This window comes from Pelophylax lessonae, assembly GCF_965119305.1.
Source record: "Pelophylax lessonae genome assembly, chromosome: 2".
Taxonomy (NCBI): domain Eukaryota; kingdom Metazoa; phylum Chordata; class Amphibia; order Anura; family Ranidae; genus Pelophylax; species Pelophylax lessonae.
This window is the reverse complement of record NC_138769.1, coordinates 461,447,324-461,472,461: the sequence shown is the minus strand read 5'-3', so window position 1 is coordinate 461,472,461 and position 25,138 is coordinate 461,447,324. Positions and strand designations below refer to the sequence as shown.

The 25,138-nt window shown below is 46.6% G+C and overlaps 1 protein-coding gene across 2 annotated transcripts in view; it reads left to right on the top strand.

Moving 5' to 3' along the window:
- SLC9A7 (solute carrier family 9 member A7) overlaps positions 1–25,138 on the top strand; it is a 187,886-nt gene that overhangs the window by 79,454 nt on the left and 83,294 nt on the right. For both annotated transcript variants that reach the window (XM_082245922.1, XM_082245921.1), the window contains exons 4-6: positions 4,941–5,017; positions 21,898–22,010; positions 24,033–24,138. In XM_082245922.1, coding sequence (XP_082102048.1) covers positions 4,941–5,017; positions 21,898–22,010; positions 24,033–24,138 — 296 coding nt within the window. The remainder of the gene's footprint in view (positions 1–4,940; positions 5,018–21,897; positions 22,011–24,032; positions 24,139–25,138) is intronic.

Below are 25,138 nucleotides of genomic sequence, written 5' to 3'. Positions count from 1 at the left end.
CAAGACCATAGAGTCAAGTGAGGGCAAGCTTGTCTGTGAGGATTCGGGACCGGATCGTTTTCCCCGCTGCCGGCGGGTCCGGTAAGCGGGGAAAAGGACCGGAAAGCGTCGGGAGGGGGGGGGGGGCGCCTCTTCCGCCATCCCGGAAGGGTGATCCCACGGCGAATCCGCCGCTGGGACCACCCTTATCGGAAAGCCAACCGTCCACCGTTTAAAAAAATACCAGGGTTATGGCAGCTATCTGCTGCCATAACACCGGTATTTAGGTTTAAACGGAGGACGTATATAAACCTTTTTGGACTTGGACATGGTGGCTGTATGAAGGGTGACAGGTACTCGGGTACTTTGTTGGGCAGGTGACAGGTACTCTGGTACTGATGAGCAGGTGGCAGGTACTCGGGTACTCTGATGGGCAGGTGACAGGCAGGTGATAGGTACTGATGAGTAGTACTCACTGACTGATAGGTGATACTGTACTGATGGGTACTGATGATCAGTACTGATACGTGATAGGTACTGATGAGTACTGATGGGTACTGATGAGCAGGCGGCAAGTACTTGGGTACTTCAGGCGTCAGGTACTCTGATGAGCAGGTGGAAGGTACTCGGGTACTCTGATGGGTAGGTGACAGGTACTCAGGTACTCTGATGACGGGTACTCCGTTGACAGGTACTCAAAGTACCCGAGTACCTGTCATCAGAGTACCCGAGTACCCGTCATCAGAGTACCCGTCATCAGAGTACCCGTCATCAGAGTACCCGTCATCAGAGTACCCGTCATCAGAGTACCCGTCATCAGAGTACCCGTCATCAGAGTACCCGTCATCAGAGTACCCGTCATCAGAGTACCCGTCATCAGAGTACCCGAGTACCCGTCATCAGAGTACCCGAGTACCTGTCATCAGAGTACCCGATGGGCTGGTGACAGGTACTCGGGTACTTTGATGGGCTAGTGACAGGTGCTCTTTATTGGGGGGGGGGGGGCAATCAGTGTGTTTGGGGTGCACTGTACTTGGTAACTAGCTGTTACCACAATCTCCTCCTCACACAGGATCAGTGTGTGAGGAGGAGAACACGGTGACAGCTAGTTACCGTGTTCTCTGTTGACATTTGTGACCGGCTGTGATTGGACACAGCCGGTCACGTGGTAAAGAGCCAATTTCATTGGCTCTTTACCTAGATCGGGGATCGACTCTGTCCGAGGGACGAGCCTCGTCCCCGATCGCTGCTCTGCGCGCCCCCGGGGGCGCGCATTGCAGAGAGAACGAGCGGCTCGTGCTGGAGCCGCTCATGTGATCGGCTGTGATTGACACAGCCGATCACGTGGTAAACAGCCAATTTCTATTGGCTGTTTACCTTGATCAGGGATGGGCTATGTCCGAGGGACGAGCCTCATCCCTTATCGCGCCGCTGCGCGCCGCCGGGGGCACGCAGTAGCAGCTAGAACGGGCCGACGTCATATGACGGCGGCCCGGATCTAGACAACCACTTTGCCGACGTCATTTTACATGACTCGGTATGGAAGTGGTTAAAGGAAACGTAGGTTGTAAAAAAACACTTGTGGGTTCAGCTAGTGACTTGTTGCATATACAGTATATACCAAATGATCTGCATACCTGGGGGCCAGGCAGGGTTGTGTCATATTTTGTTCTAAAACTCTAACGTATGGGTTCAGTTTGATTAAATACAATAGTCCATTCAGTTCAACCTGTGTAGGTGTCTGGGTGTCAGTGAAGATAATTATTTCCCATATCCCTGTATATTGTGTTCTTTGAGATGCACGTCCAAGAGTCTTTTAAAAGTATCAAAACTCCCCATTGACACCACCAATTGTGGAAGAGAGTTTAACATTCTTAAGACCCTGACAGTGAAAAACCCCCTACAAAGCAAATGTCATGACCAGGTCAATATGTTTATGTACCAAAGAGATCTTGGAGTAGACAAAGTGCCTGTGCAGTTTAGCCTTCTAAGTTCTAGGGCAGTGGTCCTCCACTCCGGTCCTCGTGGCCCACTAACAGGCCAGGTTTGCAAGATAACTAAATTACATCACAGGTGATCTCATTTGCTGCTCAGTGATTGCAGTATTCTAGTCTGCAATCTCCCCAAGGTAATACTTAAAATGTGACCTGTTAGTGGGCCCAGAGGACCGGAGTTGAGGACCACTGGTCCATTTTATTCCCAGAAACTTTTAAAATGAAAGAAAAACAATGCCAAAGATACCCTGGCACCAGTCTCATCCTTCTGACATCACTAACTCCTCCTTAGCTTAGAAAGTTAGGAAGCCTGAGCTAGTGATGTCAGAAGGAAAAGACTGGTGCCAGGGTATCGTCTTTGGTATTGGTTTTCTGCTTTAGGAATTTTAAAAGCAAAGTTTGTTGAAATAAAATGAGCCCCTAGACTTTTTAGAGGGCTAGGTTGCACAGGCACTTTGTCCACCCCAAGGTTTGTTTTGTTGCATAAACATGTTAAATAGAACTATAGGCAAAACGTTTTCTTGTTTGTTTTCGTTTTGGATAGCGCAAGGGAGGGTTATAACCCCTGTCAGTTTTTTATTTTGCCATCTGTGTCCCATTGCGGAGATTTCCCATCACTTCCTGTCCCATAGCCAAACAGGAAGTGAGAGTAAATCCCTGCAAATTAAGGAAATTTCTTCTGAACCCCAAGAATTAGTGTCCCCACTGGAAGATATTCCCCCTCTGTCACTTTTCTGAGGAAATGCAAAATTGGGATTTTCTTTTACTTTCAATGATAATAGTAAACAGGACAAAGCGAGAGGGTGAATCTACCTAACGGGGGCACAGACAGCAGTAAAAACTGAGATGCATTCTAATCCCTCTACATTCTATCCAAAACTGGGGGGGGGGGGGGGATTTTGCCTTTAGATATACTTTAATCTGGCTATGACCTTTACACATGTTTATTTCAAAGGCATTCTAGCAGAGGATATTAGGCTGCTCTACAAATCATTCCAGTTATGGAACTTAAAGCTGGAAATGTCTGGAGCCCTCAGAAGGCCAACACTACCTGGGCTAATTTGGGGGATTGTTTTGGGTGGTGACAGCACTGTTTTTCTGCTGCATATTATAAGGGGATGGATAAGTGACCATTCACCTATCATAGAGCAAGTGGAAGCAGTGACCTATCCCCATAACTGAAAGCTGCATTAAAGAGAAGTGTTGTAGCCCATAAAAGTAATTCTTTACCAGTTATGGATTTTTTGCAGTTATACCCCCTATTTTATGCATGGCTGCAGATATACTGTACACAGTACTTCACAAAGACTCTTTCTACTTCTGTGCTCAGAACTCATGGTTAGTTGCAAACATTGTGGCCACTAGATGTCACTATTTCACCTAGTAGTAACATAGTGCAATGCCTTATTAAAATACTTATGTTTGTATTTCTTGTGTATTGGTTGGCTGTGCTGCCTTTAGTTGAGAATATTATGAAACTGTAGGTGTGTGTTACTCTTCTTAAGGAGCTTGTATATAGATCATGGAGTTGTCTTGGTTCTATATTGTGTAACAAATTTTGTTCTCCGTTCTTGTGCAATTGTTGCTTCTGTTATTGCACACTTATTTCTATTCAAAAATCCCCTTTGACTGCACAGTCTATTTTGGTCAACTGTATATATATCTGTTGTCTGTTATGGGTTCAGATTTCCTAAATGTGAAATGTAATGCTTACTCAACTTCTAAAGCCATTCTGTATTTAATAAAAAGAAAAAAAAAAAAAAACATAATTTTTTTACTTTCAAAATCTGCCAAAATATAGCTGTTCCATGTTCCTGGCTCTCTTCCTTGTGCTGAGATGACTTGGCATTAGAGGGTCTATTCAGCACCTGCACATCATCTTAGATTAGTGCGCAGACCTCTAAGAAAACTACAGCTGCCATCAGTGCCTGTGACTCTAGGAAAGTAGGGAGTGTATCAGTGGGTGTCACCAAGGTGGACGCAGGGAGGCTGTTAGTGCCAGCACAGGTGACATGAGGGTGACAACCCTGCCCAGATTTAAAAAAAAAAAAAAAAAATTGGGCAATTGTCACCTCATCAAGGCAGTAGACAAAGAAGAAGGAACTGGCAGAAACAAATGAGTCATTTTTGAATTTGCACATAGAAGACACTTAATGGCAGAACATTTCCAATTTTTGGACCCATGCTTCTTAGTAGATCAGAACCTTCTCCTACTTATTTATTACCCCAGGATATACAAGTAAGCCTCTAGACAGGAGAACAACTGGAACAGATTCCTCTACTTGGCTCTCCTTGCGAAACCTGCAGCGTGTGTGTGTGGGGGGGGGGGGGGGGGGGGGTGGCAAAGCTGGCAGCACTGGTGGAAGGGGACACGGGGATCGGAGCTGGTAGGGGGGTTTGGAAAGGGAAGATGGGGTGATCGGAGTGTCAGAAGGTCTCCCCCCGCAGCACCCGAAAGCAGGGAGGGAGAGGAGGAGAAGTTGAATGCACTAAAAGGAGAGCCATATGAGGATTGGTTCCAATATTTGTGCCACCCATCCCCCTTCCAGCAATCTGTTCACCCCCGCTTCACTTTCCAATCATTCTCTTCCTGTAAGTAGAGGAGGCTGTGGGAGGAAACCTGAAAACTATGGCTCTGTACTTAGCAGTATGTGTTATAGACAGCAATGCATCTGATTACAGATCTGTAAAAAAAAAAAAAAAATGGCTTTTTTTTTTGTTTTTGTTTTTTTATACTCCTATGTGCAACTGGCATAATGAGGTCTTTATTTCTTTATGAACTAGTAAAATCATGTCTGATGTGTTTTGCTCCTAGTTCAATAGTGGGTTGTTTACCCCATTAGATTGTACATGCACAGTTTGGCTATATGGCTGATCTCCTCCATGTCTTTACCTGTTGTCCTTTTTTTTTAACTGCGTAAAAGCATCAAATGAAATAAACGTTTGGTAATGTTCCCCTTTTTACAGAGACACTTCTTCAGAAATATCGGATCCATTCTGGCCTATGCTTTCTTTGGTACTGCAGTCTCATGCTTCATCATTGGGTGAGTCATGAACGTGTGACAATATAGATGATTTACAGTCATACAGCGAAGGGCTGTTTGAAAATGATATCTCTGCTGGTGTCTGCCTACTGTGCCTCATCCAGATTGTGCGCTGGCAGCAAGACCGCTATATTTATCTTCCTCCAGCTCTGCGGTTTTCTGACCCTGCAAAAGATTAGTACAGCTATAAATAATATTCAAAAAAGGCTTTTTAGAATGGGATATTGTGTACTATTAATCTTCTACCTTATGCTGCAGTGTGTTCCTTTACACTTGGCATTGACTGAAACATGGATTGGAAGGAAATAAGAAATGCTTGTGAAGCCTCCTAGCAACCATTCATCTTGGTGTACACACTGAGAACAGTGGGAAAGTACAGATTGATTTTAATTGGTTATGACCCCACACATACCTTCATTGGTATTTCTAGTGACTAAATCTTTCACACTGAAAAGGAAAGTTAGGCTGGCCATGTGGAGAATTTAGACGAAATCCACCACGCTTTGAACTGTGGGTGGCTCTTTTAGCACCACCCGGCTCAACAAAAGTTGAGTTAAAAAATCATTGAAGCCAGGTGGCAAATTATTGGCTAAATAGTGACTGAATTTATTCAGATGCAGCCCTGTTTAGGTGTTGAGATATATGTAGGAGCTGTGGCTGTCAGAATACAATAGCCAGGAGGGGATATTCCTCCATCCACACTGTTTATTGTAGATGGAGGAATCTGTTGACTTGTTCACCTAAAGCCCCGTACACACGGGCCAAATGTCGGGTGGCATCAGCCGGTTCAATAGAAACCGTCTGACATTTGGCCCGTGTGTATTGCAGCCGGTCCAACAGAAGCTGGCCTTTCAGCTGGCGTCTGTCACAGGGGCATGACCGAAAAAGGTCTGATAATCCGCGCACTCAGCCAATGGCTGGAGTGTTCTGACGGGGGGAAGGCCATCCCCTGTCGGAACACAATAGCAGGGGAGATTGATGTACTAACATCAGATTGTTAGTACAGCGGCTCCGACCTGGGCAGTCAGTTTTTTTCATTCAGCCCACTGGGTTGAACGAGAAGAGAACTAGCAGTGCGTACCAGGCTTTAACGTGTATGGCTAGCTTTAGTCTTTCCTTTATTGGTAAAGGACAAGAACTCTCATGTTCTGTATTAGGGTTGCACCGATATTGGAATCGATACTGAGCAGTACTCGTGCAAATGCTCTGATACCCAAATGGATACCTTTGCGGTGCAATTTGAACCCATGCGAAATGAATGGGCTCAAATCGCACTGAAAAGAATAGCATGTAATTTGAACAGGAATGTGGTGCGATTCCTGTCAGAATCATGTGCGGTTTCCCCCACCCACTCCTGCATGAACCTGGGCTTATTTTAGAACCATCAGCCTGGGTTCACACGAGTGGTGTGAGAAACCATGCGATTCAGACAGGAATTGCACAGCATTCCTGTTCAAATTGCATGCGATTTCTTTGCAGTTCCTTTTTTATGGGCTCAAATCGCATCGCAAAGGTATCTGCGAGAACTTGAGCACAAGTACTTGTACTCCCCAATTAAAAAAAAAAAAAAAAAAATCAGTGCAATCCTATTCTGTATCATGTCCTAGAAGCAGCTGGTCTGTTATGACCATTCTGGTCTCGGCACTGATCACTTACAGGAAAGGAAGGGTTTCTGGATGTCCATTGGAAATTTTGAATTTTAATCCCTACATGTATATATATGTGTGTGTGTGTGTATATATGTGTGTATGTATATGTGTGTGTGTGTATATATATATATATATATATATATATATATATATATATATATATAGTGCAACAAGGTCCAGGCCTAGGGCGGCACTTTGCAGGGGGGCAGCAAAAAAGCTGCACCACGCACGAAAAAAAAAAAGCCTTCTCCCGGCTCCGTCACGAAAAGGGTCCCCGCCGGCTTGCGCTACACTTTTAATATAGTGCCAGTCTTATGGGGTGAATTGGGTGGGAGGGCAGGGTCCAGGATGCAAATTAATCTTTCCGCCCCATAAAGCAGTCACACTGCTACCTGCCGATATGATAATACCGGCCAGTGAGGACATTTAGACAGACCGCAGGCTGCCGACCACACTTAATACAACTGGCCTGACGGCCGCCAATGCTAATAATTGTGGCACTGCAGCCTAATGCTCCGCCTACCCTCCTCCGCCCCCAGGTATGGCAGGCATCATGTCAATAATATAATTAAACTTCTTTAAACATCCTTGTACTTGACCGAGCGTACTGAATTGCATCATATACAACTAAGACTTTTTATTGTATATGATGGCAATAATATTTTGGCCCTGCTCACCTCCATATGTGCTATCGCAATATGTCACTGGGTTAGTAAAATTACTCCTATTTTATAAGATATTTGGACTTGTTTGCTGCCACTGATTATTTCACTTATTTGTATAATGACTATGGACTTTCTAGTCATTATACAAATAAGTGAAATAATCCTATGATTACAATCAGTGGCAGCAAATACTAGGCACTGATAAGGTTGCGCTGCTCTGATGGCCACTGATGTGGTGGCACTAATAAGCTGCATTGATGGGGCTGCACTGATAAAATAGCACTGATAAGCTGCATTGATGGGCGTTAATAGGTTGCCATGATGGGCACTGATGGGCACTAATATGCTGCTCTGATGGCCACTGATGAAGCAGCAATGGTGGGTACTGATAACTGCACTGGTGGGCACGAATGAGGCTGCACTGATGGGCACTGATGGCACTGCACTGATGGGCACGAGGCGGCACTGATGGGGCTGCACTGATATGCTTCCCTTGTGGGCACTAATAGGCTGCACTGATGGGCACTAATAGGCTGCACTGATGGGCACTAATAGGCTGCACTGATGGGCACTAATAGGCTGCACTGATGGGCACTAATAGGCTGCACTGATGGGCACTAATAGGCTGCACTAATAGGCTGCACTGATGGGCACTAATAGGCTGCACTGATGGGCACTAATAGGCTGCACTGATGGCCACTGATGAGGCTGCTCTTATGGCCACTGATGAGGTGGCACTAATAAGCTGCACTGATGGGGCTGCACTGATGGGGCTGCACTGATAAGCTGCACTGATGGGGCTGCACTGATAAGGCAGCACTGATGTGATGCACTGATAGGCTGCACTGGTGGCCACTTATGAGGATGCACTGATATGCTGCACTGATGGGCAGTAATGAGGCTGCACTGATGGGCACTGGTAAGGCTGCACTGAAGGGCACTGATGAGGCTGAACTTATGGGAACTGATGAGGCTGTACCAATGGGCAATGATAGATAGTGGTTGTGGTCTGTGGTTTACAGATAACAAGGGTCATCAACAGGAAGGGATGGGTCATTTTTAAATTAGGGGGGTGCCCAAGTTTACTTAGGCCTAGGGCAGCACAAAACTTAAATACACCACTGTGTATATATATAATATGTATATAATATGTGTGATAAACCATACATGACTGCCAATCAGTTTATAGCTTTCATATTTATAGCCTAAAGCTGTATACACACTATACAATTTTCTTTTTCCTTTAGATTTACCAAAACCTTCAATTTGTATGCAATCAGTCAGGCCCTTTAACTACATAGTTAAAGGAAAATCTAAGGGCCTGTTCACACTGGAGTGTTTTTCAGGTCGTAAAACACTCATCTCTGAAGTCTCAAAACGCCCAACAAGCAAAATCCCATTCATTTCAATGGCCCCTGTTCACATCTGAATGTTTTGTCGCCTGAAGCAAAGTCCTTGAAGCTCAAAAAATGTAAATGCGCTTTTTTGGCAGATTACAAGCGTTTTTGTTAGATGTCAATGGTTGCCTCAAAAACACCTGGAAAAAAATGCCTGGGAAATGCCCGAAAAAACACCTGAAAACGATACGCTCAGGGGTGAATGGACCCTAAGGCCCCTTTCACACATACAGTCCGATCAGATCCGCCTGTCAGTTTTTCAGGCGGACCTGATCGGATGCCCCATGCATCCCTATGGGGCAGTGGTTGTCAGCGGAGACTTCTTTGATCCTGTCTGTCAAATCCGGATAGATGGAAACCCTGTTTTCCATCCGTCTAGCGGATCGGATTGGATGGGATCGGATGAGAATGGACAGACGGTCCGTTCTCATCGGATTCCCCCATAGAGGACATCTTTGCACACAGCGCGGAGATGGAGCTGTCATCTGCCTGCTCAGCGGGGGATCGGCGGATCGATCCCCCGCTGAGCAGAACGGACAGGTTTGAAAGGACCCCAAGGCTCGGTTCACACTGCTGCGACCTGAAAGTCGTGCGACTTGCAGTTGGATTTTGCCAGGCGACTTGATTATAACTTTGATAAAAGTATAGAATAGAAGAGAATAAAAGTCAGATAGAAGTCACCTTGAAGTAGTACAGGAACCTTTTCTGAAGTTAGAACGACTTCAGTAGTGTTAATTAAGACAGCTTTCATTGACTAACCTGGATATTTACATGTCACGCGACTTGGGCTCTCATAAGTCGGATGCCAAGTTGTGGCAGTGTGAACCGAGCCTAAGGGAAATCGAACAGCAAAAGTTGTATAGTGTGTATCCAGCTTAATTGAACAAGCTGAAGATAAAAGCTGATTGGTTGCCATGCACAGCTGCTTCAGTGTATATTTACATGATTTATTTATTTTTGTTAATCGTGTTCATGTACAAAACCTTTCTGAAGTAATTAAATAAAAGTGCAGAAAGAATGTTTTAAATAATGAAGCAGAATATGTTTGAACAGTTGCAGACTTTTTAAGGCTGGTGTAATTCATTGTCAAGTGTTAATAAAAAGCTATTGTGAACTCTGAGATGGATGTCTGCCTTCTGACAGGTGCTTTATAATGTACATACAAATAATGATTCTATTAGAACTTGTTCTAATCACACTTACCATACTTAAATCTAATCTACTAATTTTGTGACCTGTTCCGGGTCAGTAAATCAGAAAGTATTGAAGACAGAGACAGACGGCCAACTTGTGGATTTATCACACTCCAGGTTTCCTTTAATCTGAAGTGAACCTTTGCTGTATTGCAGTATAACTGGCTGGGACGGACATAATCAGGTCAGCAATGTAACCATCAGGCCATATGTTCCTTAGTTGCGTATTGCTGGGAACACAAGTAGTGTTATTACATGTAGGGATCTAATGTGACTGAGTTTTGAAAAATCTTTATTAACACTTGACATTACACCAGCATTAAAAAGTCAAACTGTTCAAACATATTCTGCTTCATTTTTTAGAACAGTATTTTTGCACTTTTACTGCATTAATTCAGATAGGTTTTGTACATGAACATAATTACCAAAAAAAAAAATAAAAAATCATGTAAGACGCTGCCATTGGTGACCTCTTTTAAAAACACCAGTTACCTGTCGGTCTCTGTCTTCAATACTTTCTGATTTCCTGACCCGGAACAGGTGACAAAGTTAGAAGATATAAATACAGTACATGTGATTGTAACAGATGCTCTACTAGTTCTGATAGAATTATCATTTGTATGTACATTCTAAAGCACCCGTCAGAAAGCATACATCTATCTCAGAGTCCACAATTTCATGGATATCCTTTGTAATGGTAGAAATTTAGTTTTTTTCCCAATGTATTAAAGAGGTTGTACTCCTAAACAAACAAAAACAAAAAAAAAAAAGATCCTGTTCCTTTAACCACTTGCCTACTGTGCACTTAAACACCCTTCCCATCCAGGCCAATTTTCAGCTTTCAGTGCTGTCACACTTTGACTGACAATTGCGCGGTCATGCTACACTGTACCCATTTGAAATTTTTTATCATTTTTTTCACACAAATAGAGCTTTCTTTTGGTGGTATGTAATCATCTCTGGGTTTTTTATTTTTTACAAAAAAAAAGAATAAAGACAGAAAATTTGGAAAAAAAAAAAGTTTTTCTTATTTTCTGCGAGTAAATTTTGAAAATAAATTTTTCTCCTTCACTGATGTGAGCTGATGAGGCGGCACTGATGGGCACTGATAGGCTGCACTGATGGGCACTGATAGGCTGCACTGATGGGCACTGATAGGCTGCACTGATGGGCACTGATAGGCTGCACTGATGGGCACTGATAGGCTGCACTGATGGGCACTGATGAGGTGGCACTTATGGGCACTGATGAGGAGGTACTAATATGCCGCAATGATGAGCATTGATAGGCAGCACTGATAGGCGGCACTGATGAGCACTGAGAGGTGGCACTGCTGGGCACTGAGGTGGCACTGCTGGGCACTGAGAGGTGGCACTGCTGGGCACTGAGAGGTGGCACTGACGGGCGGCACTGATGGGCACTGAGAGGCGACACTGATGGGCACTGGCGGATGGCACTGATGGACACTGACGGGTGGCACTGACGGGTGGCACTGATGGGCAGCACCATCAGTGCGCACACTCAGTGCCCATAGTGCTGCCAGTCAGTGCTTATCAGTGCCTAGATGAGCAGGCACTGATGGGCACTGACTGGCAGCACTATGGGCACTGATTGTGGGCATTGATGGGGGACACTGATGGCGGGCACTGATGGGGGGGCACTGTGTATGTTTTTTTTTATCTTTTAGTAATCAGGGCACTGGTGATCAGTGCCCTGATTACATGTCTCTGTGTCTCCGGCGCTGTGAGGCTCCCCCTCCTTCCTCACACTGCAGGCTCCGTGTGAGGAAGGAGCGCCGGCGATGAGAGATGATCTCATATGTTTACATATGAGATAATCGCTCATTGGACGGCTTGATCATGTGGTAAATGGCCGCTGTGATTGGCCATTCACCACGATCTGTGATCGGCTGTGTCCAAGGGACACGGCCGACACAGATTGTCCCCGCTGCGCGCTCGTGGGAGCGCGCGGGGGGCGTGTCACTGGGAGGCCGTTTAAAAATGGCCTCCCGAAAATTCGAGTCCGCGCTGCAGCCGTATATAGGCTGTAGCGCGGATGGGAAGCAGTTAAAGACTGTTAAACCGCATAGTGCTTGTTTGGTCTAATTTCTGTCCCTTTCTATGTTGTAGTCTACCTGGTTGATCCTACCTGTTCCTGTGCCCCCCTTAGTGTGCTGACCATGGTACTCATAGCTGCTGATTCATGATACCGTGGCCAGTTTACGTGCCTCCTCCATCCTGCTCCTCCCCCTTTCCTCCTCCCCCTTTCCTCCTCCCCCTTTCCTCCTCCCCCTTTCCTCCTCCCCCTTTCCTCCTCCCCCTTTCCTCCTCCCCCTTTCCTCCTCCCCCTTTCCTCCTCCCCCTTTCCTCCTCCCCCTTTCCTCCTCCCCCTTTCCTCCTCCCCCTTTCCTCCTCCCCCTTTCCTCCTCCCCCTTTCCTCCTCCCCCTTTCCTCCTCCCCCTTTCCTCCTCCCCCTTTCCTCTTCCCCCTTTCCTCCTCCCCCACTCCTGCTCTCCCACTCCTCCCTCCTCTCTTCCTCTCCCCCCTCCTCCTCCTCTCCCCCCTCCTCCTCCTCCTCCTCTCTTCCTCTCCCCCCTCCTCCTCTCCCCCCTCCTCCTCTCTTCCTCTCCCCCCTCCTCCTCTCTTCCTCTCCCCCCTCCTCCTCTCTTCCTCTCCCCCCTCCTCCTCTCTTCCTCTCCCCCCTCCTCCTCTCTTCCTCTCCCCCCTCCTCCTCTCTTCCTCTCCCCCCTCCTCCTCTCTTCCTCTCCCCCCTCCTCCTCTCTTCCTCTCCCCCTCCTCCTCCTCTCTTCCTCTCCCCCCCCCCCTCCTCCTCCTCTCTTCCTCTCCCCCCCCCCCCCTCCTCCTCCTCTCTTCCTCTCCCCCCCCCCTCCTCCTCCTCTCTTCCTCTCCCCCCCCCCCTCCTCCTCCTCTCCCCCCCCCTCCTCCTCCTCTCTTCCTCTCCCCCTCCTCCTCTCTTCCTCTCCCCTCTCTTCCTCTCCCCCCTCCTCCTCCTCCTCCTCTCTTCCTCTCCCCCCCTCCTCCTCTCTTCCCCTCTCCCTCCCCTCCTCCTCCTCCTCCTCTCTTGCTCTCCCTCTCCCCCCCCTCCTCCTCCTCTCTTGCTCTCCCCCCCCTCCTCCTCCTCTCTTGCTCTCCCTCTCCTCCCCCCCCCCCTCCTCCTCCTCTCTTGCTCTCCCTCTCCTCCCCCCCCCCTCCTTCTCCTCTCTTGCTCTCTCTCTCCTCCCCCCCCCTCCTCCTCCTCTCTTGCTCTCCCTCTCCTCCCCCCCCCTCCTTCTCCTCTCTTGCTCTCTCTCTCCTCCCCCCCCTCCTCCTCCTCTCTTCCTCTCCCCCCCCCTCCTCCTCCTCTCTTCCTCTCCCCCCCCCCCCTCCTCCTCCTCTCTTCCTCTTCCCCCCCCCCCCTCCTCCTCCTCTCTTCCTCTCCCCTCCTCCTCCTCTCTTCCTCTCCCCCCCCCTCCTCCTCCTCTCTTCCTCTCCCCCCCCCCTCCTCCTCCTCTCTTCCTCTCCCCTCCTCCTCCTCTCTTCCTCTCCCCCCCCCCTCCTCCTCCTCTCTTCCTCTCCCCCTCTCCCGGGAATCTGTGTGTGAGCCGTCTCCTCTGGCCCCCCCACCGCTATTTCGTCTGGCAGTGAAGTATGTACTACACAGTGGGTGTTTTTTTTAAATTCTGCAGCGAAATACCTTTTTCTCTGTCGCTCATTGACAGACGTAGTCCTCCTTGATTAATATCAACTCGGGTTATACTGCCCTCTACAGGAGTAGGACTAGACAGGAAAGAAAACGTTCTGGCCACACCCTAGGGGCAGTCCCAGAGGGTATATCCTCTCACTTCCTGCTACGGCAAATCAGTTTTTTTCTGTCTAGGAGTAAGGACCTAGATTCCTTGCTAGGATCTTCGGTCCTGGCAGGATTTTTTTTTAGAAATACTTTTTTAAACAGCTTTTTTTCTCCAGTGTTCCTGTGAGATCTTCAAGCAAGCACGCTGAAACTGGGCGACGGGCTGGATGTTGAGATCCAGTGGTCACCCCAGTTCAGCCTACGAGCGCGTGCAGGCCATAGCTCCGCACTGGGTCGGCCGCGACATAGTCCCACTGGACGGGGACTGACCCTGCGAGTTAAACGTCTCGCCTGGACGCCAATGACCAACAGAGTCACGGCGTCCGTATTGGTCGACAGCCCCCCCACCCCGGTGGAGAGGGGTTCTGTCAGGAGTTGGCACCCGCCTGGTTCCGGTATGGTGAGTAGAATGTTCCCCCTCTCCCCCTGTCGGGTTTGTTGTTGGACGCGGGCCCCTCTCTGGGATGGTCGGACACTCAGTTTTCTGAGTCTGCCCTCTATCCTATAACAGGTCACAGATCCCCCAATTTGAGTGTGAATTTTGTGAATAGAAACCAGGAGGCTTGGTTTGGGAGCTGACGATCTAAAGTCACTATATGACTGTAAGGGTGACTGAAGTCAGTGGCAGACTACTAAAAGGCATTACTATTGAGGTATAGAGGTATCCTACCTGTCTAGTGTGTACACAGGCCGATGCCTATGCATCCGCAGGTCGCCATCCCTCCAGAAAGCCAGTCACTTCCACAGGCCACACAGCCTCCCGCAGGCCGAGGCACTTCCACAGGCCGAATGCACACATCCCGCAGGCCGCTGCTAGCTTGCAAGCCGCCGCTATCCTACACAGGCTGCCGGCATTTTCCTGCAGATCGCACGAGGCCGCCATATTGGCGTAGCCTCGTGTCTCCAGCATGGGGGCGGCCATGTTTGAGGTGACCAAACACCTCGTGGAGTAATTGGTAGGCGCCGGAAGGCGTGTAAAGGGGTGGAGCCGCCTCCTTGGCCCAGGGAAAGCGAGCCAAAGACTTCCTGTCTGTAACAGACAGTGCTGGAAGCAGGTTGATAAGAAACTTCTGTGCATCAGGTGAGCCTTGGGGTCTCTCTCTCTCTCTTTCTGAGGGGTCCAAGCAGGTAGACTGAGGGGCGCTACTGCGCTGGGGGACTAAGTAAAAAAAATAAAAATAAATAAATGTTTTTTTTTTTTTCCTTGCAATTAATTTTTTTGTGTTTTGCTGGCAAGTGTCTTGTTACATGAACCCTGCCACACATGTATCCCCACCTGATCCCCTCAGGGTGGCCGCAGGACCCTCTAGTACCCCACTTGTGATGATGCATTATCAGCGTTTTGGAGTCTTTGGTATCCCGGGTGGAGGTAGCCTGTCAGGGACGGGGGTCAAGAAGAGCGACCCCCGCCTACCCCTATGTCATCTGATACCTCCGATACGGATTCTGAGCTGGTCATTGCAGTCCCTTTTCTGGGGTTGTTGTCTCAGGTACGGTCTCCTCCGACAGTAAGGAGGACGCTTCTGCCTCCGCCATAGCACAAGAAGCGTTGGTGGAAGCACTAGTTGGGTCTGTCCGGGAAACCTTAAATCTTGAGGTTACACCGGCAGAGGTAGCTGAGACTCATATTCCTTTTTTGGTACTAGCCAGCCTACCAAAAATGGTGAAGGGTTTCCCTTGCCCAAATAGGGTCGTCCGTAAATGAGCCCTGCTATTTCCAAACGTATTGCTAGGCGCTATCATTTTGAGGAATCCCTCATTTCAAAGATGGACAGTACCACCAATAGTGGACTCACCGATTTCCAGACTAAATAAAACCACTGTTATCCCGTTGAATTGACAGAATGGGCCCCACCCATCTCTGGGGTGGGGGGACGTCTTCACCGGTTTCCGGATCCAGGGCTTTCCAGAATCCCGGATAAAGGGGTTCGCAAGGTCATATGGTCGGGATACAAGATCGAGTTTCGATCACTTCCACCGGTGCGATTCTTCCCTTCCAATATTCGACATCCCCGGGTCGCTTAAAAAGCTTTGCGGGGGACAGCTTGATACAACAAGCAGTGGTAGTTCCCATTCCTTGGAGGAGTTCTAGTCGAACTTGTTCACAATGCCCAGGAAAAAGGGCTAGGTGCGTCCAATTCTGGTCTTGGAAGAGATGGAGTCCATCCATACAGTGGTGGCCTCCCTGCATCAGGGGGATTTCCTGGCGTCCATAGACATTTAGGATGCCTATCCTCATATCCCCATATTCGCAGGACATCAGCGATTTTGTTGCTTTTCCCAAAGATCATCCCTGGTTCCCACCAGGAGACTGAACTATCTGGGCCTAATTTTGGATACATCCTTGGCAAGAGTGTTTCTCCATGCGGAGAAACTCCAGAAGATTCAGTCAATGATTCGGATGTTGCTGTCCGTCAACTGGCTGGGATTGATGGTCGCCTCCTTAGAGGCAGTACCGTTTGCCCAGTCTCATACCCGAATTCTCCAAGGAGGAGATTCTTCCCATAGGGAATCGGAATCCCGATTCCCTGGACAATCGGATCCGATTGAGTGAGCGGACCAGGGAGGCTCTGGTCTGGTGGCTTCGGTCTCCGATGCTCAGCCAGGGGAAGTCATTTCTTCTGATAAATTCCAGGTTACTGATAAATGTGTTGGAACTGAGAGCGATCAGACTTTCTCTGATTTACTGGACCAAGCAGCTCCAGGGCAGCCCGGTTCGGATCCAATCGGACTATGCCACGGTCATGACTTATGTCGATCACCAAGGGGCACCAAGAGTGCCCTGGCGGCCATAGAAGTGGCCAACATTCTTATTGGGGGAACAGTTGTTCCAGTTCTCTCCTCGATATTTATCACGGAGGTGGACAGGCAGATTATTTCAGCCGTCAGATTCTGGATCAAGAGGAATAGTCTCTTCATCCAGAGGTATTTCACCAGCTGTCCCTTCATTGGGGCACCCCGGATATGGATCTGTTGGTAGGTTGGCTCAACAGGGCTCGCACCCGCGATCCTCTAGCGGACGCAGCAGACGCGCTGAACGGCCTGTAAAGGCAGTATCAGCTACTATATGTCTTCCCCCCTCTCAAATTGTTACTGAGATTTCTCCGCAGGATAGAGGTGGAGAGAACTCCAGTTATCCTGGAAATTACGAGCTGGCCTCGTCAAGCCGGGTACGCCGACTTGGACAGGCTAGTCGCGGACGCTCTTTGGAGACTTCCTCTCAGGGAGGATCTGCGGTCTCAAGGACCGATCTTCCATCGTGCTTTACAGTCGCTGGTTTTAATGGCCTGGCTATTGAGACCCAGGTACTGAAGGACAAGGGGTTGTCTGCTTCAGTTATTCCTACTCTAATTAAAGCAAGGAAAGCGACTTCCAGCAAAGTCTATTATCGCACATGGAAGACTTATATCGCGTGGTGTGAATCTTTGGAATTTCCCCCACATACCTATTCGGTGACCAGAATCTTGGCTTTTCTGCAAAAGGGGGTTGAGCAGAAACTATCCTTGAGCATTATCAAGGGTCAGGTTTCAGCATTAGCAATCTTCTTTCAGAAGCCTTGGGCTATGGTGTTTGTCGGTTCTTCAGAAACCTCCCTTTTAAAATATCAGGGAGACTCCCTTGCTTACATTATCCCAGAAGGTGGCCTTCTTGGTGGCTATCACTTCTGCACGCAGGGTGTCAGAACTGGCTGCATTATCATGCCATTCCCCATATCTAGTGGTTCATAGGGATAAGGTAGTTCTTCATCCGAAGCCATCCTTTCTTCCTAAGGTGGTTTCAGATTTTCATCTGAATGAAGATATTGTGCTACCTTCCTTGTGTCCTAAGCCCAATCATCCTCAGGAATATGCGTTGCATTCCTTGGATGTGGTTCGGGCAATCAGGGTATGCCTGAAGACTACGGAATCGTTCCGTAAGACGAATTCACTGTTTGTGATCACGGATGGCCCCAGAAAGGGGTTGCCTGCATCTGCCGCGACTATCTCCAGATGGATTAGACAGACGGTGGTACAGGCTTATTCTATTAAGGGTCGGAATCCTCCGTTCCCTGTTAAGGCGCACTCTATTCGGCCGCTTAGTGTTTCCTGGGCCTTCCACCATCAGGCGTCAGGGGTCCAGGTTTTCAAGGCGATTACTTGATCGTCGGTTCATACCTTTATAAAAATTTTATAAAGTTGATGTGATGGCATCGTCGGATGCCTCATTTGGCCGCAAGGTTTTGCAGGCCGCAATTTGAGGAGACCGTTGGTCTACCTCGAGGGTTTGTTGGGTTTTTTCACTGAGGTCTCATCTTTTTGCTCAATGAGTCCTTGATGCTTCTGGTTGGCTCCGGTTGAGCCTTCTGCATTTTGATTTCTGTTATCCCACCCCTCATTTGTGGCACTGCTTTGGGACGTCCCGAGTTGATATTAATCAAGGAGGACTACGTCTGTCAATGAGCGACAGAGAAAAATTGATTTTTGTAAAATCTTACCGTAAAATCCTTTTCTCTTAAGCTCATTAACAGACGTAGTACCCGCCCCTCTGTTTTTGAGTTGGGTTGGGTTAAATTCTCTAAACACTGCTTTGTGACATAACTGATTTGCTGTAGCAGGAAGTGAGAGGATATACCCTCTGGGACTGCCCCTAGGGTGTGGCCAGAACGTTTTCTTTCCTGTCTAGTCCTACTCCTGTAGAGGGCAGTATAACCCGAGTTGATATTAATCAAGGAGGACTACGTCTGTCAATGAGCTTAAGAGAAAAGGATTTTACGGTAAGATTTTACAAAAATCAATTTTTTCACGTCGTTTCGAGGGGAAACTCAGCCACTCCCACTGAAGTCCTTAGATCGGGGATGGAGAGCGACGGGCGGTTACATGACCGCGCATGGGCAATTTGAAAGAAAGGTATTTAGCTGCTGAATTTTAAAAAACCACCACTGTGTTGTACATCTTGTTATTACAGGGGGCTGGCAGGAATTGGAATAACTGACTTTACACCCACTTTAAAAGAGTCGATTTTGATATTCTAAACTGTTACAGAATATTGAAGACCCAACTAGTGGTTCTGTATTATTTTTTGTATATTATACCTGGCCCCTAGGTGCTCCTTTTGTCATCTAATTCGCAAATATACAGTTTGTGAGGCCTTCCATATTTAGAGTAAAACCTTTCTTCAGGCAAATCATACAGTGGATATAGAAAACAATCACTCCCTTTAAAATCACACTTTGTTGCTTTGCAGCCTGAAATGAAATGAAGAGACACGGTTTTTGTTTTTTTATCCAGCTCCATTTACTCCATCCAAGTGAAAGATAGATAGAACACCAACATGTCAGAAAACAGAATCACTGAGTTGGAAAAAGGATCCCTTCCCTCCCAAAGAGGACTTGTAAACTCAATCAGGTGTAGCAAATCGCCTTCTCAATAGCACACAAAGCTATTTGACTTTCAACTGTGATCAGCTGTAGTCATTTTGATTAGCTCAGCATGAAAAGAGCTTTCCTGGAGCATTTCAGTCTTTGGTAGTGAAACTGAAGCAAACTAACTATGAGTGGCAAGGCACTGTGAAAAGATCTCCGGGATAAGGTTGTTGTCAGGCACATGTCACGAGATCGATACAAAAAAAATTCTATCTATTTACTATTGCTAGCTTTGTGAGAATAAAAAATAATCAATGTTGTTTGGGAGAGTGAAGTTCCACTTTAATGCTCAATAACCATTATTTCTCTTTAGTTCAGAGACTGACACAGCGCTCCATAAATCAGAACTACTGGGTTCTATTGCCTCCTCCAGGAGTAGGACTAGGCAGAATGAAAAAACACCTGGCTATGCCCATGGACCGTCCTCAGCTTGCTATATTACCCCCCTCTCTGCTCTAGCTAGTCAGTTTTAATATGTCTAGTCAGGAGTATGAACCTAGGCTCCCGGCTGGGAACTCTGGTCTTAGCAATTTTTTTTTCTCCTTGCATCTTTTTAGTTTTTTTTCTCGGGAGATCTACAATCAACTGGCTGGGCGACAGGCTGGATAATCTAGATCCAATGTTCCCCCTATCCCAGCGAGCGCGTGCAGAAAGCAGCCATGCGCTAGGTCGCCGTGACATAGCCTCACGGACAGAAGCTGGCCTGCGAGTTAAACGCCTCACATGGTCGCATACGACCGGACCGGGCTTAGGTCTGAGTTGCAGCGGCCCCTTGGCCGACAGCTCCCCTACTTCTGTCTGGGGTGTTACCCGTACCATGGAAGGATAAGTACAGTCCCCTCTCTTTTGGCATATTTTTTTTTTTTGGGTGGACGCGGGCAACCTCCAGGGACAGTCAGACCCCCCTGTCTGGACCTGGAGTGGTGGGGGGCCCAAGTCAGAGAATGCAGCGGAGACCCCTGGGGTCTTCCCCCACGCTATCCCCACTCTGTAAGGGTCCTGCAATAGTGTGTCACCTGCCCTGGTAGTCTGGAGGGGTCCCAGTGTAGAAGACCTCTAGGTGAATGCGCTATTGTCTACAGTGTGGATATAGTGAAGGGGGGTACCAGTGCAGAGACCGCTGCGAAGTCTCCCCTAATGTGTATTCTACCTTCGGGGAGGGGGGGGGGTTCCCTTGCAGATGGTGCAGCTCTGCAGAGGGCGCAGGGAAGATTCTGGCAGCATGCTTCAGCGTTGCTAGCTGATGGTGGCCATTTTCCCTTAGTCTGGCTGGTCTCCGGTTGGCGGCCATGTTTTTGTAGCCCATTGATGTCATGGGGGCCATTTTCCCTTATTCTGGAAGACGCTGGAGACGACCAAAGCCTCGAGGTGATGCCGAAGCTCACCCTCAAACATAAAGTTTGATTTATGATTGTTAATCTGTCCCATTACTTTTGGTCCCTTAAAAAGTGGGAGGCACATATACAAATTGTTGTAATTCCTACACCTTTCACCTGATTTGGATGTAAATGCCCTCAAATTAAAGCTGAAAGTCTGCAGTTAAAGGATATCTTGTTCGTTTCAGTTCAAATCCATTGTAGTGTATAGAACAAAAAAGATTCAAATTGAGTCGATGTCCCAATATTTATGGACCTGACTGTGTGTGTGTGTGTGTGTGTATATGTATATATAATTATTATTATTTTTTTTAAAGTGGGAACACCTACTTGCTTAGTGTAGCAGTACTGCACAGAAACCTAGCTTTCCCCCTCTTCTAACAGTCCCCATCAGTACTGTAGACATTTTTTTTTTTTTACCTAAATACAAAGAATGCATTAAGGTTAAAACATTTAGATTTTATTACTACTTTTAACCTGCATCACAAGGTCTCTATGCCAGTCAAACAATGTGCTATGCTTTAAAGAGTAACTCCGCTTTTTTTAAAAAAAATAACATTCCCTTCTGGGTAATTTATGTACATTGCAAGAATTTTAACAAACTTTGTTGCAGTCCTACCTTTTGTTATTCTGAAGGAACAGCTATTTGTCTGTGTCCATGTTCAGATTGAATCTGTATGTATGAATCTGTGGTTTATAATTATCAATCAGCTGCTGCACCTGGGGCAGGGCACGAATGAGGCAAGCTGCGGGGTCTTCATCCCTTTAGACATGATTTCCCTTTGAGAGTATGTCAGCAAGAATGAGATTTTTGTCTCAGGGGATGCTCAAAATCTGATTTGTATCTTAGTGCAGACTTCTGAGAAACTCAGCCAATCACACAAGCAGGTGATTGTCATTCTGTGTACAGAACACCTCCAGGCAGCCATATTGCATTGCATTTTACAGAAAATGAGAGCTGCAGATTGAAAAGGAAAAGTAATTTTGAATAACCTTCAATTACAATATGACTTGTCGCAAATGTGTGTGTGTATGTGTGTATATATATATATATTTATATATATATAGTGTGTGTGTGTATATATATATATATATATATATATATATGTGTATGTATATATATGTATGTGTGTGTGTATATATATATATATATATATATTATACACGTTTTTTTTTTTGCTAATTTTTTTCCCTACGAAAGTGGAGATACCTGTGTTTTCTTTCACACTGATGGATTCTGCTTTCTGGGTTTGTTGTTCCTTTCACAAGCAATATTATATTTTCCCTTTTTGCTTACCTCTGCAGTTAAAAAAAGCCCTTTGTGGTTTGTGTTTTTTCTCTTCCTCACAGAAATCTCATGTATGGAGTAGTGAAATTAATGACGTTGGTTGGTCAGCTTAATGGTAAATTTTACTATACGGACTGTCTCTTTTTTGGAGCAATTATCTCTGCCACAGATCCAGGTACACCTAATAGTGTTTTTTATATTTATTGTATGTGTTTGTGTATTATTTGCAAGTTATTAGAAGGGCTATTCATATGTTTTCACACATAATTCCCTTAAATTTTACCCATTCACACAATCTTTACAACTGAATCCCTTTAAAAATGTGTGTCTCTTTTATGTTTAAGTTGTGTGAATCCTGTGTGACAAAATTATACATAGGTAAGTTGGGGGACAGTAAATGTTAGCGCTAAGGGATAGAAGAAAATGTATAGCATAAATTACAATTATGCTCCTTATCCTCTAATCAACTCAACGGCATTGTCCTATAGGCCTGAAGACTTCTACGTGAATGTCTTACCTAGACTCTGAAATCTTTAAACTGCATCCCACCCGGCCATTGTACATCTATGGCTGGGCAGGACAATCGTCGTCCTGGGAGGATGTTCAGTTCATCCTCCCATAAATGCACATCCCTGGGGCAGAGCATTAGCATTATCCTGTGACCGCTGTGTCCACTGCATGCACTGGTCTGAGAACCAGGCTGCGATGCTCCTCCCTGGTACCATGCTATTTGCTGTGACTATTCACAGTGATTACATGTCCAGTAGTAAAAATGGCTGACATTCCTTCAGCCATTGAGAACTACTGTTCTCTGTGATTGGTTACAGTGTTCCCATGGTACAGGGCCAAGCACTGCCTGCACTGTAACCAATCACAGCTATCACATTAGTTCTCAATGACAATGAATGCAGTCAAGAACTGTATGAAATGATTGCTTATTTACCAGTTATAGAGCAAAAATAAAAACCCCAGTCACTTAAATGGAGTAGTGCAGTGTCACTATGGTAACACTGCTCTAGTGACAGAATGTAATAAAAAAATATATTTATATTCTATTTATTTTACTGTCACAATGACAGCCTGCTCTAATATCACTATGTTTGTGCCACCAGCCATTATATTTGATTATTGCCACAGCAGTACAATGTCACCAGACCAGTGCTGCCAGTCAGTGTTCTCAAGCACTGCCACACCAGTCATATTGTCCCTTATAACAGCCACACCAGAGAATGCATTCAGGTAAAAAATAACTTAAAGTGGTTTTAAACCCTCACACTTGAGTCAAGTGAACAGCCTCAGATGATGTACAGAGATGAAACCAATCCTCCTCTATAGGTTTTACTTGTTTATCTACAGTGTTCTGCTCTCTACACCCTTTCAAAAGTGCAGATCATGTTAAAAAATCTTTCTTCATTTATCAGCAGCACAGAGCAGAGGGTGGAGGCTGCAGTTACTGTGTAATAGCTGATTGGAGGAAAGGAACACAACCCCCTCCACACAGCAGAAGGACACACATTGTATCTCAATTTTTTCTCGTGTCAGGCCCCCACCCCACATATTAAAATTTTATCTTATGTGTCAGGAAAACTTTGTGATGCTGATAACAGAGGAAGGAAACCCTAGAGAGAAAGGACACTTAGAGCTTGAGGGAGAGAGAAGTAAATACTAGAGATATGTGCTTAGTTTAAATTCCATGACTGGGGTTTACAACCACTTTAAGCCTTTAGCGCCACTTTAGGCTTAGCCCACCAGTCTCCAGAGGTTACAATACCTGCCATGAGTATCGCTGGGCATAGAGAGCCCAGAAATGATATGATGATTAGTTAAGGATTAACCCATTTATGTATACACCTGGTGGGCAAATCAATTGTGATATTGAATTGTTTTCACCGGCATGCGTTCTGTCTCAGGCTGCAGGGCAAGCCATTTATGTACAGCGACCAGTTCCTGGGCTATCAAAGACAAATGGATAGTTACCCACCCCTATGCTACTAAAGTCCTAATTTTAAGGAAGACCACTTTTTTTTTTAATTGTATATAAAAGCCAACTGTAATAAAGAACTTTTTTATTTTACTGAATGGTTTGTTTTACCTAGGACCCAACTTAGAAATAAAAGATGATCACCTATATGCCTAGTTAATTAAGAACTTGCAGTTTACTCTTATGTTTTTTGTTTTTTTGTTTTTTCTTTTAAAGTGACGGTCCTAGCTATATTTAATGATCTGCGTGCAGATGTGGACTTGTATGCTCTTCTGTTTGGAGAAAGTGTCCTCAATGATGCTGTAGCCCTTGTGCTGTCATCGTAAGTTTTTTCCTCTTCGTTGAAATATGTTGCAATGATGTACAATAATACAGTGACTCCATAGTTACCAGTGTTGGGATCCTGGCTTCCCTTGCCACCAGGGGGCTGTCTGCTTAGAGTATGTAATCCCTTTATTTTAAAGCGGTTGTATACCCAGCTTTGTTATTTTACCTACAGGTAAGCCTATAAGGCTTGCCTGTAAGTAAAATGAATATCTCCTCAATGTGCTGACGTCAGCGGCACATGTGCTCTGAAGGTCCGACATATCGCGCCGGAACTTAAGAGCTTCTTGCCGGAACCGAGGGCTCCCGTGCGCATGTGCGGGGACTGACGTCATCGCGGTTCTAGCCCCTCTCAGCGCCGGAGCCCACAAACCCAGAAGAAACGCAGAGGAACATAGAAGCCCCCTCAGCAGTGACCGGGCACCGCTGCAGGGGCTTCATTCCAAGGCAAGTATTTCATAATGTGCGAGTATGCGATTCATACTTGCACATTATGCCATTGTCTTGCAGGTTTTTTTTTTTTAGGGTATACAACCGCTTTAAGGCATTTACTGCTGGAGCCCCTAAGCTCCTTGGGTAGATAGTTAAAGCGGAGTTCCGGGCACAGATCTCATTTTTTGATGAACATACCCCCGGGACAGTCAGGGCTAGCACATTCCACAATGGCTAGCCTCTGATCTGTCCCGGTTCGCACTTACCTGCAAGAAGAAATACTTACTTTGAAAATTTCTTCCACAGCGTTTCCATCTCTCTTGTGGGCAGCTGAAGCCGGCGCGGTCCTCTTCGGTGTCTTCTTCCGCATCTTCTTCTCCCAGAATGCGCCGCACCGGCCCCTCTCGTCACTTCCGGTGCATGCCCAGAAGCTGTTTAGGAATGCGGCGTCGCCCGGAAGTGACGTGCGGGGCCGGGGCCGTCGCATTGATTCCTGGAAGCGATGACGTTCAGCTCCCAGGAATCATCGCGAGGCAGGAAGTGACGGGGTGAGCCTCGGCGCTGGA